Raw genomic sequence first — 13,720 nt, forward strand, 5'->3', positions numbered from 1 at the left:
GGTCAGATTGTGGTTAGTTTGGTGAGAAAGTCTCTTCTTGATGGTTGTTCTGTCCTAATGACCAATCGTCCAACCAGACTGGCATCAATTGATTGTAGAGTTTTCCAGAGAATAGTAGAAATCACTGGGTTTTTACCAGAAGAACGACGGATGTACTTTCAAAACTTCTTCCCCGACCCTGAACTGGCAGAAAAGGCTTTTAATTATGTGAAGCAGAATGACACCCTGTACACGTTCTGTTACCTCCCGTCCTACTGCTGGATCATCTGTACAGTATTATCCAGGAGCTTCCAGCCAACAAGTAGTGATCAGCCGGCGTCATTATTACCCAAAACCGTCACCCAGCTCTTTGCGATATTTGTCGCCAACATCCTGTCCAATCACTGCCTGGACAAAAGTGACGCTCAGAAGATCCTGCAGTCCATGGGATGGATGGCAGAACATGGAGTCATGAATCACAGGCTTATCTTTGATGAACGAGATCTGGACTGTTTCCATGTGGACAATAAGTCAAAGCTCTTATCAAGTTTTCTGATGGAATCGGAGGAACCTGTGTCCTATTCCTTCTTACATCTCACTGTTCAGGAATTCTTCTCTGCCTTGGTGCATTATGTGGACTATTCTCCTGAGAAGTTACAGAAATCACTAAATAAAGCCAAATCCTATCCTGATGGACGGGGTGAGATGTTCCTCCGTTTCCTGTGTGGTCTATCAGACGGCTCCACCAGGTCAATGCTAACTGGATACCTGGACAGACGAGCAACTCAGACATCTATAGATGTCATCACTTGGCTGAAGGACCTCACTCTAGAAGAACAGAGGCTGATGGAAAGGAAGGACAACAAACGACATCTTCTCAGTACATTTTTCTATCTGTATGAATCCCGGAATAAGGCTCTGGTGCTGGAATCACTACAATCACACAGAAGTCTTGACTTTTCTCTTGTTCGTATGTCGGCTCTAGACTGCAGAGTGTTAGCATTTACTCTGGACACCTGCACAAATATAGAAAAACTCAATCTACAGACCTGTTCCTTAGACAATGAAGGATTAGAAAGACTTGCTCCAGCGTTACATAACCTGCAGGATCTGAGGTAAAATACGAATTATATTTTATCGTTCTTGTGGTATTCAGGATCTGACAATTATCCTAATTTTTAACTGTATTTTTCTTGCATAACATGTGTGGGGAATTTTGAAGCTTCAGTATTCATATCTACTTTTATTTTGCAGCTTAGGCAACAATAATCTTCAAAATATTGCTTGCATCCAGTTGGCTTCTGTGATAAGGAATAACCGGTCCCTGAAGATACTCGACCTGTCTGGTAACCGTCTGTCTGGTCCTCACTTCAGTGACTTGATGGAGGCTCTGTCCAGTCCGGCCTGCAGGATAGAGACATTACAGTGAGTATTGTAGTCTTTTTCATAGTCTCCTATGGTAACTTTTTTTATAATAAGCACTGGAGAAACCATATGGAACGGGGACATCAACTCCTTTTTATTTTAGTAATAGCTGTCTAAATTTGCTCTTGTGCATCATCTTCTATATCGTTTTTCATTTCAAAAGCTCTTTAACCTCATCCCGCTCCCTGCTGTAAATCTATGGGATGGCAAGCTGAACATTTACGCACAATGGCGTACTCTTACAGCATGGAGATGGGAGCGGCTCGGAAACAGAGCTGCCACCATCAGAAGGGTGTCAGCTCTAACATACCACTGACACCCTGCTTTAACGGCCATGATCAGCGGTAATGCTGATCTTGGCCGTTTTAAAGAGGACCTTTCACCACCCATGACATGCATGTTTTAATAGTTTTATGCATTCCCCATGTAATAACAATTCTGGAGCATCTATTCTTATGTCTGTATGTTGTGCCGTTCCTTTATTATTTCAACTAGAAGTTATAACTGAATTGCTATTAGCCGTCAGTAAGAGTACAGAGGGGGGTAACTAGTTGGGGGTGTGTCCCTGCACAGTCTCAACATGGCAGCACAGATTGGATAGAGTGAGTCTGCGCAGGTACACGCCCCCAACTTGTTACCTCCCCTCTGTACCCTTACTAAAGGCTAATAGCAATTCAGTTATAACTTCTAGTTGAAATAATAAAGGAACGGCACAACATAGAGCCATAAGAGTAGATGCTCCAGAGCTGTTATTACATGGGGAATGCATGAAGCTATTAAAACAGGTATTACAGGAGAGGTGAAAGGTCCTCTTTAACCCTTTTGATGTCAAGGTCTGCAGTAACTGCTGCATCTAAGGGGTTTAAAAGGCAGCAATCTCCCTCTCTACCCCAATGGGCTTCTGTAATGCAATTGCTGGGTCCCGATGGTTGTCATGGCAGTTGGAGGCCTTAAAAAGGGTCTGAAGAGGCCAAATGTCAGTGTAAAACTGGCAGATACAATACACTGCAATAGATGACAGTTTCAGTGTATTGTAATAGCAATCTGACCCCATGTGGGACTTTTAAAAAAAAGTGTAAAAAAAAAAACTTAGAAGTGCCTGTTCACTGTGATTTTGCCTGTGGAGCTGCTGCATGGTTTCTGCCTCCCATTCATCTGAATGGGAGGCAGGGCTGAGAAGTGAAATGTCCATTCTTGGTGCAACTTTTAACTGCCGCTCTGCAAGCTTCAGTGCTGCCTCCTGTTGAGATGAATGGGAGGCAGAAACCATGCAGGCCGACAAAAGAAGGTAGTTGATATAGTAACACTTAGAGGCACATTTATTAAGCCCGGCATTTTAGATGCTGGTCTTAATAAAGCCCTGCACTGGCGGTGGATCCGCCCCAGTTACGTAGAGGCACCAGCCTTTAACAAGCAATCATTACAACCATTAGCATTGGAGTCTATGCGCATTATACTATGTTCCTATGGAGCTGTCAATAGGAACTAATGTGTGTCAGCCTCATCACTCAGGAGGTCAGAGGCTGCCGCAAACACACTCCGGCTCCCCCGATACTAGCTAGCATGGCCGGGAGCTCCTGGTTTTTAACCTCCCAGATGCCGTGGCCATATTTCACTACGGCATCTAAGGGGTTCTATCACGAACGTTTTCATGACAGGTGCCAGGAGATCAGAAAGACTGGCGACACGTTGATCTTACAAGTTCCTTGTGGATCAATTTGGATTTGTGTTGTTTTGGTAATGGCCACACCTCTTGCTTCAGGTGTGGTGTGTGTGGTCTCTCCCTCTCTGGGGTGCGGATTATAGATTCTTTCCTTGGACTTCAAGCTAGCTGTTGTTGGATCTCTGCTGAGTTCCCTAGTGCAGCCATTGTTCTACTTGAAGTTAAGTCTTGTGTTCCATATTTGTATTTTGTTTGTTATATCTCCCCGTCTTTTGGTATTAGGCCTGAGGTAGACTCCTGGTCCTTCAGCTTGGAAGGAATGGGTCGTTTGTAGCCCTGTCACTATCTTCAGGGTCATTCAGGGTGAGCCTAGCTCCTAGGTTCCGGCGGATGAACATTCCTACCTTTTTAAGGTCTGTTCATTCTGAATGCAGTCAGGGCTGGGATTATGGTTTTATTAGGTGGTGAACTTTCCCCTTTCCCTAGTATTCAGGCTTGATACCTTCTCCCTTCCTCTTGTGTTTGGTGTGGAGTTTCCCTTCCGCACCACGCCGTGACAGGTTCCCAGCCTGGGATTATAACGTGATCCCAGCCAGGGATTATTACCCGCAGCGATTGTGCGGCATACTCCGATAACCTCTTTAATTTTCCTCTAATGTCATCCATTTTCATCTGGTAAAAAGAGACGGCTGCTTGATGATCTTTGTTCTGTCTTCATACTCATTCAGACAGTGTGCAGTCTGACATTCAGCATAAACCATTCCTGTCTTCCAAATAAGAGGACTGTTTTCTGTAGTCTAACTTGGTTATTGGTCAACAGGATTGTGAATTGGTAAAATTATAAGAATACAAATGACATAAGGCATATTATGAATCAGCAGAAAGCATAGAACATCATGTATTATAACATTTGCATAACACTGAGCATATGTCCAAAATGGCTACCTATACATAGATTGCATGGCTAGCTAACAGAAATAACTCCCTAAGTGACACTTTTACCTAGCTAAACAGCACTGCATAACATAATATCCCTGAGACAGAGGTAGATTTCTCTCACCAGATAGACTTGCACAAAGATGGCGGAGTTTAAGAAGGAGAACTGCATGGAACAGCTCTGCTGATGTCCTGTAGTCTGTATGTAGACTGGAGACTGGCTTCTCACCCTCCATAAAATATTTCTGTGCCCTAAAAAAAACATTTAGCTTCTGCCTTATCAATCAGATGTTCTTTCAGCAGATCTTGGGCTTCAATCCAATTATTAGTATTCTCTGGTGTCGGATTGGCAATGTATTTAACTTCAGTTTCCAGCACCCTATTAGACATTTCAATTGAAAGGGCCTTGTTTTTAGATTTGTGTATACTAATTTCTTTAATATATACCCCTCTTACATTTGCCTTTAAGGCTTCCCATACCATTGATAAATTGGCTGAGCCAACATTAATGTCAAGGAATTCTTTTAAGCATTCAGATATTTTGTCCCCCGTGTCTACCAGCTGAAGCCAGAATGGGTTCAAACGCCACATAGGCCTCGGGCCTTGTTTTACATTTCCCAACTCCAATACCACTAAGGTTGGTGAACGGTCCGAGATACTCCTAGGAAGATAGGAAGCTTCTCTCACCTTATCCAATAATGCAGGGGATCCCAATATTAAATCAATTCTGGACAAAGAGTTATGTGAGGAGGAGTAGCATGAGTATTGTTGTACTCCTGGGTGTTTTATTCTCCAAATATCACAGAGGTCAATTTCCATCAGTAACCTGCTCAGTGAGGTAGGAGATGATTCCAAAGTCCCCCCTCCTGGATGAAATTTGTCAAGGGCTTTATCAAGATACATGTTAAAATCCCCTACCATTAGAATAGGAACACCCGGATATTTAGCAGTAAAGTTTAACACTTTTTTCAATATTTCACTTGAGTATGGAGGGGGAATATATACAGTGACCAATATCATTCGGAACTGAAATATAGTACAATGAAGACATATGAATCGTCCCTCAGCATCAATGAATACTTCATTAGAAGTGAATGGAAGACTCCTATGTACAAGGACACAAACACCCCTTGATTGGGTGGAATATGTTGAATGAAATTCATGTGCCAGCCATGCTCTGTGTAAAAGATGTGTTTTATCTGAAGTAATATGGGTTTCAGATAAACAGAGAATAGCTGGCTGATGGACTTGCAAAGCATGAAGTATAGCATTACGCTTAGCAGTTTGGCCCATCCCCTGTAGATTCCAAGCTGTAACCTTAAGGGTCCCCATCTTCAAGCCTATTCCAAAATTGTAGTCGGCTATCACTTCGATCTCTCTCTTATATCGATAATACAAGGCCTTATATACCATTCGTCATCTGTCTCAAGTACTCCAACAAACTCACCCATTTCCCAACATAAAACAGTAGAACAAACAGACATTTCTCCTATTAAGAGGAGAACTGGGGTATCAAAAATACCTGAACTCTAATATAGCAAGCAACCAAAACTGTCAATAGGTCAACTATTACAGTAAGAATACTTGGCTTTGAACTCTGGCAAAGCATATGTTTTTACCAATCTCCTACTCCCTGCTATTACAGAGATGTAAACATTATAACTAACAGTGGTATGTGACTCTTATTTACAGTAGGTAATTTCTGGACAACTGTTATAATTTTTCTTCCCATTATTTTCATAAGCAGCCTTGCTGCAAGAATTTGTGAACTAATAAGCAGCATGGCAATTCTACTATTATAACCACATTAATTCCTGCAAGAAAACTGATGTAGATATTAAGCATTGTTGAAGGCACACAATGAACTTAAGTATTCCCACGCAAATCTTCATGCGCATCTAGCCATTGGCAAGCATCTTCCGAATTATCAAACATATGAGTCTTATCTTTTGCAACCACCCGCAATTTTGCAGAATATAACATGACGGTGGTATTGGTTACCTACCGTCCGACCCCTGTAATCCTCCCCTATTCCTCAACTTACCCCCCTCCCCCCAATAAATTACCTCCCCCCAGTGTTCTATCCCCAACATTCCTTAATGAAACTCAGACACCGGGTTTGGAATAAATCGGCCACAGCAGCCGTTTTTTATTAACATACAAAACATATAAAAACCATGAACATATATTAAATAACAATTCCCTCCGAGGGGAGGTCCCTGAAGCCCCAAACAACTGCAAATACCCCACCGGGGTGAGCCATCTTGCCTCCAGCCGTCGCCCACCAGCTCAGAAGCACCACTGAATGGCCCCTTTTAAATCCGCCACCACTGGGAGTCCAACTTCAAGGACCTCCCCCCACCACTGATGCGGAGACTTGACCCCTTAAGTCTGCGCGTCCCTCCATAACCTCAAAGCCACTTCGATACCCTCCTGTATCGCTAGGTTCCACATATCCAAACCGACTGCATTTAAGTGCACACCGTCAGACCTCCAAAAAACCCCCACTCCCTTCTCGAGTTCCATGTGCCTCACCGCCACCGCCCCATTCCTGGCCAGGAATCGACCCATTGCCCGGTTCACCTTGACTCTCGCCCTGTTCACGCCCTCCACTGAACGGACACCCCTCCACACCAACCTCGGGACTATGTCAGACCAGACTGTTACCATTTGTGGGAACAACGCCCATATCCTCAGCGGGTCAAATTTAATGTCCTGCAATAACTCGCGGAAAGGCCGTGCCGCCAGATCATTACCGCCCACATGCAGTACTAACGCCTCGGGTGCCCTATCCTGCCTCACAAACCGGTGAATCTCTGGCAACACCCCTGCCCAAACCATGCCCCTGCGCCCCAGCCATCTTACCACCACCACGGACCTTGAAAACCCCAACTGCTGACCGTCCGGCTGAACCGCTGCACGGACGGCCCCCCAGAAGACATAAATGTCCGAGGATCCACACTAGGGCTGGCACCGCACCTGCAATGAAAAAAACAAAACCAAGAACAATCCTGCAATAGCAACTCAGATGTCCCAACAAACCGCCCTTTTATTTGACCCTCGACCGTTCCCTTACAAACTATTCAAGCGAATGTAGGATTTAAAACTAATAGACTCCCATCGCCCAATTCGTTAATTCGTTTTATGATCTCGTCGCCCAACCCCCACCTCGCTGCCTCCGTCGCTGCCCCAATTCTAAAGGAATGACTCGAGTACCTTTCATGACCCAACCCCAGCCGAACCAAACATTTTGAAAAAACTGACAAAAACTGGAAACGAGACAAAAAAGAGTCGTCCCTATGCACTAACAACAGCAATGCCCCGCTCCTCCTATCCCCCCAGTAATCCCGCAGACATTGAACCGGGCACATAGCACAACCCGGAACGCAAAACAGCACTACTCTCCGCCCCCTTCCCTCTGCATCTGTCTTAGAGCGGCGAATGAGGAATTCCAACCTATCACGGAACAACTCTACATCCCCCTTTTGTAACCGCCCTGCTCGCCGGACCGTCGGGCAAACCAACTCCCCCAAACGTAAAGCCCCAAAAAACGCCAATGAAAAGGCCAATCTAAATAACCGCTCCTCCGAGGCGGAACTACAAACCTCCCCTAACTGCCCCCCAGCTTCAACAACAACCCAAAGGACACTGGTCTCCTGCTATCTTCCCCGGCCCGCGCCCGACGCCACCCCTTCAGCGCCCGCACCACCAAAAAGGACTTTGTCAAATCTGGCCACTTCCTACACTTAAACCCAAAAGCCAGCCCGGACATGCAACTGTTCATCTTCGCCACCGACCAATCCTCCTCTCTACAGTTGCCCACAAACAATAGCATCGGAACCTCCAACTCACCGTCCCCAACCCCCAACTTACTGCACCAATCCTCCCAGTACTGCCACGCTTTCAAGTTCGTCGCCCACGTGCCGGGCGCCAGCAATGCCTTAATGAGACCCGTTACGGTTCTTCCAGTACCACCCATAGACAACTCGGGCACTCCCTCCCAAATTCTTCCGCCTCTGGGGCCAGCTGCCAGAAACGGTCCCACTGTGAACGAGAAAGAGCGTCAGCTATGCCGTTGTCAACCCCTGGCACATGAACCGCCACCACCCATGCATTGAGCGACAGACACTCCAACACCAGCCGTTGCAGTAACCGCACCACCAAAACCGACGAGGCTGACAACCCATTTATCGCCTTCACCACCCCCAGGTTATCACAGTGGAACCGCACCTTTTTGTCCCGAAAAACCTCTCCCCACAATATCACCGCCACTACTATTGGAAAAAGTTCCAACAATGCCAAATTTTTTACCAAAACCTTTTTCAACCCAGCTGTCCGGCCACCTTCCCGCACACCATTGCTCCCTGCAATAAACCCCAAAACCCCCGCTCCCTGCCGCGTCTGGAAACAACTCAAAATCAAAGGAGTTCACCACATCACCCATGAATAGAGAGCGACCGTTATAATTTTCCAGAAATTAACTCCACACTTTCAAGTCCGCTCTCAATTCCTTCCCTAAACGAATGTAGTGATGTGGCGAAACCACTCCCGCCGTTGTCATTGCCAACCTTCTACAAAATACCCTCCCCATGGGCATAATAAGGCACGCGAAGTTGAGCTTTCCAAGAAGCGACTGAAGCTCCCGCAACTGTAATTTTTTTAAACGACACGCCCTCGCTACCTCTCCTTTCTAATCAACTAATTTATCTAAGGGCAATCTACATTCCATCCTGTCTGTGTCAATCACTATTCCTAAAAAACTCAACTCTGTAATCGGCCTAACCGTCTTATCTTTTGCCAACAGGACCCCAAAACCCCCAAACAGCGATTCCAACGTATGTAACAACAATGCGCACACTCTAGAACCCGGGGGACCAATACACAGGAAATCGTCCAGGTAATGAATGATAGATTCACAACCCGACGAATCCGCCACCGTCCCCTCCAAGAACGAGCTAAACGCCTCGAAGTATGCGCACGACAGGGAACAACCCATTGGCAAACACCCATCTACGAAAAATCCCCCCTCCCAAAAACACCCGAACAGATGGAAACAATCCGGATGTACCGGCAGTAACCTAAACGCTGCCTCAATGTCAGTCTTTGCTAGCAGCGCCCCTCTCCCAAACTTCTTAACCCACTCCACTGCCACGTCAAATGAGGTATAAACCCTCGAACACAAGGCCGGGTCTATACTGTCATTGACCGACGATCCCTTCGGAAAAGACAGATGATGAATAAGCCGAAACTTATTCATCTCCTTCTTCGGAACCACCCCCAAAGGTGACACCCGCAAATTCGGCAATGGCGGGTCCAAAAATGGGCCCGCCATCCTGCCTAGACTGACTTCTTTACTAAGTTTCTCTGCCACTACCTCTGGATGCTCCAACGCCGACCTCAAATTTCTTCTAAACAACATCGCCTCTCCCTGAACAAACGGGATACTAAACCCCCCCCGAAAACCCTTCCCTTAATAACGTTGCCGCTTCTCTATCCGGATATCTGTCTAGAAACGGGCCCATCCTTCCCAGACGTACCGGCGTCTTCCCCTTTGCTATTGAAGTCCCCCCCTCTCTGTCTGTTGCCCCTAAAGCACCGCGCAGCTCCGTGCGACCCCCCACAAACCGAGCACTCGTGTTTAAATTTACACTTAGCTCCGAATTTACAGGTTCCGTCATTAAATGCGAAACAAAGGCCCTTCACTGAGGCTGATGCAACGTTGGTCTGCCCTCTACCTCCTGAATCCCGCCGAAAGGACTGGCCCTGTCTAAACGGCGCAGTAACCTTCAACCACAAGGCTATATCCTTATGGTCCCACTTTATCTCAGGACGCACCGCCTTCCGCTCCCCTATTTTGCTTTAAATAATATCTTATATCTCCTGGGTATATTTCCCTTTACCTTACTATTTAGTAAGTTGATTCATACCTTCTGAAGGAGCTTTTTTATACCTATCTGGGGAAGTCTATGAACTAACTGCATTCCTTAACTGCAGATATTTATAAAAATCTGTGAAATTCCATACTCCTTTACTAACGTACCAAAATACTTCCAAATATCCCCATCAAAAATGTGACTCAAAAAACTTACTCCATTTCTCTTCCAATTGAGATATTGTCAAATTTTCTGTGAAGATTTATATTGTTCCATATTGGTGTATAATCTAAATATTCATGTATTCCCATTATCTTTTTAATCTCCAGCCAAATTGTATCCATTAATCTCAAAAATTTGGTTTTGAACACCCTTACTATTCTTGCTTCCAAAATCTCAAATACAGTCAGGTCCATAATCGACACATTGACACAATTGTAACATTTTTGGCCCTATACACCACCACAGTGGATTTGAAATGAAACGGACAAGATGTGCTTTACCTGCATACTGTCAGCTTTAATTTGAGGGTATTTACATCCAAATTAGGTGAACGGTGCAGGAATTACAACAGTTTGCATATGTGCCTCCCACTTGTTAAGGGACCAAAAGTAATGGGACAATTGTCTTCTCGGCTGTTCCATAGCCAGGTGTGTGTTATTCCCTCATTATCCCAATTACAATGAGCAGATAAAAGGTCCAGAGGTCATTTCCAGTCTGCTATTTGCATCTGGAATCTGTTGCTGTCAACTCTCAAGATGAGATCCAAAGAGCTGTCACTATCAGTGAAGCAAGCCATCATTAGGCTGAAAAAACACAACAAACCCATCAGAGAGATAGCAAAAACTTTAGGCCTGGCCAAAACAACTGTTTGGAACATTCTTAAAAAGAAGGAACGCACCGGTGAGCTCAGCAACACCAAAAGACCCGGAAGACCACGGAAAATAACTGTGGAGGATGACCTTAGAATTCTTTCCCTGGTGAAGAAAACACCCAACAGCTGGCCAGATCATAAACACTCTCGAGGAGGTAGGTGTATGTGTGTCAAAGTCAACAATCAAGAGAAGACTTCACCAGAGTGAATACAGAGGGTTCACCACAAGATGTAAACCATTGGTGAGCCTCAAAAACAGGAAGGCCAGATTAGAGTTTGCCAAACGACATCTAAAAAAGCCTTCACAGTTCTGGAACAACATCCTATGGACAGATGAGACCAAGATCAACTTGTACCAGAGTGATGGGAAGAGAAGAGTATGGAGAAGGAAAGGAACTGCTCATGATCCTAAGCATACCACCTCATCAGTGAAGCATGGTGGTGGTAGTGTCATGGCGTGGGCATGTATGGCTGCCAATGGAACTGCTTCTCTTGTATTTATTGATGATGTGACTGCTGACAAAAGCAGCAGGATGAATTCTGAAGTGTTTCGGGCAATATTATCTGCTCATATTCAGCCAAATGCTTCAGAACTCAGTGCAGATGGACAATGACCCAAAGCATACTGCAAAAGCAACCAAAGAGTTTTTTAAGGGAAAGAAGTGGAATGTTATGCAATGACCAAGTCAATCACCGGACCTGAATCCGATTGAGCATACATTTCACTTGCTGAAAACAAAACTGAAGGGAAAATGCCCCACGAACAGGCAGGAACTGAAGACAGTTGCAGTAGAGGCCTGGCAGAGCATCACCAGGGATGAAACCCAGCATCTGGTGATGTCTATGCGTTCCAGACTTCAGGCTGTAATTGACTGCAAAGGATTTGCAACCAGGTATTAACCCCTTAAGGACTTAGGACATACCGGTACGCCATGTTTGCCGAGTCCTTAAGGACCCAGGACGTACCGGTACGTCCTAACTTTAAAACTACATTGCGGCGCTGAAATCATTCAGTGGGCATCCTGACACAACGCCGGGGGGGGGGGGGGGTCATGTGACCTTCCCCCCCGCATCGGCGATCGCAGCAAACCGCAGGTCAATTTAGACTTGCGGTTTGCGGCAGCGTGTGGCGGTGCCATCGGGTCCCTTCCAGTGACGAGCCTGTGAGATCCAGACCCCTGGATCTCACAGGCCGGAAGCTGTATGAGTAATACACACAGTATTACTCATACAGTCAATGCATTCCAATACAGAAGTATTGGAATGCATTGTAAAGGATTAGACCCCCAAAAGTTCAAGTCCCAAAGTGGGACAAAAAATAAAGTGGAAAAAAAAGTTTAAAAAATAAAGTTTCCCCCCCAAAAAATTAAAAGTTTCAAGTAAAAATAAACAAAAACGTAATTTTCCCCAAATAAAGTAAAAAAAAAATTGGTAAAAATTAGGGGGAAAAAAAAGTATACATATTTGGTATCGCCGCGTTCGTATCGACCGGCTCTATAAAAATATCACATGACCTAACCCGTCAGATGAACACCGTAAAAAATTTAAAATAAAAACTGTGCTAAATAAACCATTTTTTGTCACCTTGCATCACAAAAGGTGTAATAGTAAGAGATCAAAAAGTCACACGCACCCCAAAATAGTGCCAATAAAACCGTCATCTCATCCCGCAAAAATCATACCCTACCCAAGGTAATCGCCCAAAAACTGAAAAAATTATGGCTCTCAGACTATGGAAACATTAAAACATGATTTTTTTTTTGCTTCAAAAAAGAAATCGTTGTGTAAAACTTACATAAATAAAAAAAAAAGTATACATATTAGGTATCGCCGCATCCGTGACAACCTGGTCTATAAAAATACCACATGATCTAACCTGTCAGATGAATGTTGTAAATAACAAAAAATAAAAAAACGGTGCCAAAAAAGCTATTTCTTGTTACCTTGCCGCACAAAAAGTGTAATATAGAGCAACCAAAAATCATATGTACCCTAAACTAGTACCAACAATACTGCCACCCTATCCCATAGTTTCTAAAATGGGGCCACTTTTTTGGAGTTTCTACTCTAGGGGTGCATCAGGGGGGCTTCAAATGGGACATGGTGTAAAAAAAAACAGTCCAGCAAAATCTGCCTTCCAAAAACCGTATGGCATTCCTTTCCTTCTGCGCCCTGCCATGTGCCCGTACAGCGGTTTACGACCACATATGGGGTGTTTCTGTAAACTACAGAATCAGGGCCATAAATATTGCGTTTGGTTTGGCTGTTAACCCTTGCATTGTAACTTGAAAAAAATTATTAAAATGGAAAATCTGCCAAAAAAGTGACATTTTGAAATTGTATCTCTATTTTCCATTAATTCTTGTGGAACACCTAAAGGGTTAACAAAGTTTGTAAAATCAGTTTTGAATACCTTGAGGGTTGTAGTTTTATAGAATGGGGTCATTTTTGGGTGGTTTTTATTATGTAAGCCTCGCAAAGTGACTTCAGACCTAAACTGGTCCCTAAAAATTGTGTTTTTGAAAATTTCAGAAAAATTTCAAGATTTGCTTCTAAACTTCTAAGCCTTGTAACATCCCAAAAAAATAAAATATCATTCCCAAAATGATCCAAACATGAAGTAGACATATGGGGAATGTAAAGTAATAACTATTTTTGGAGGTATTACTATGTATTATAGAAGTAGAGAAATTGAAACTTGAAAATTTTGGTAAATTTTGTATTTTTTTTATAAATAAAAATGAATTTTTTTACTTCATTTTACCAGTGTCATGAAGTACAATATGTGACGAAAAAACAGTCTCAGAATGGCCTGGATAAGTCAAAGCGTTTTAAAGTTATCAGCACTTAGTGACACTGGTCAGATTTGCAAAAAATGGCCAAGTCCTTAAGGTGAAATAGGGCTGAGTCCTTAAGGGGTTAAAAAGGGAAAGTTTGATTTATGATTATTATTATGTCCCATTACTTTTG

At 44.1% G+C, this 13,720-nt stretch overlaps 1 protein-coding gene across 1 annotated transcript in view; it reads left to right on the top strand.

Annotated features, from left to right (window-relative positions):
- Positions 1-13,720, top strand: part of LOC120981734 (NACHT, LRR and PYD domains-containing protein 9-like) — an 89,759-nt gene that overhangs the window by 35,165 nt on the left and 40,874 nt on the right. The window contains exons 7-8 of the mRNA XM_040411421.1: positions 13-1,094; positions 1,234-1,404. Coding sequence (XP_040267355.1) covers positions 13-1,094; positions 1,234-1,404 — 1,253 coding nt within the window. The remainder of the gene's footprint in view (positions 1-12; positions 1,095-1,233; positions 1,405-13,720) is intronic.

Source organism: Bufo bufo, chromosome 11 (assembly GCF_905171765.1).
Source record: "Bufo bufo chromosome 11, aBufBuf1.1, whole genome shotgun sequence".
NCBI classification, from domain to species: domain Eukaryota; kingdom Metazoa; phylum Chordata; class Amphibia; order Anura; family Bufonidae; genus Bufo; species Bufo bufo.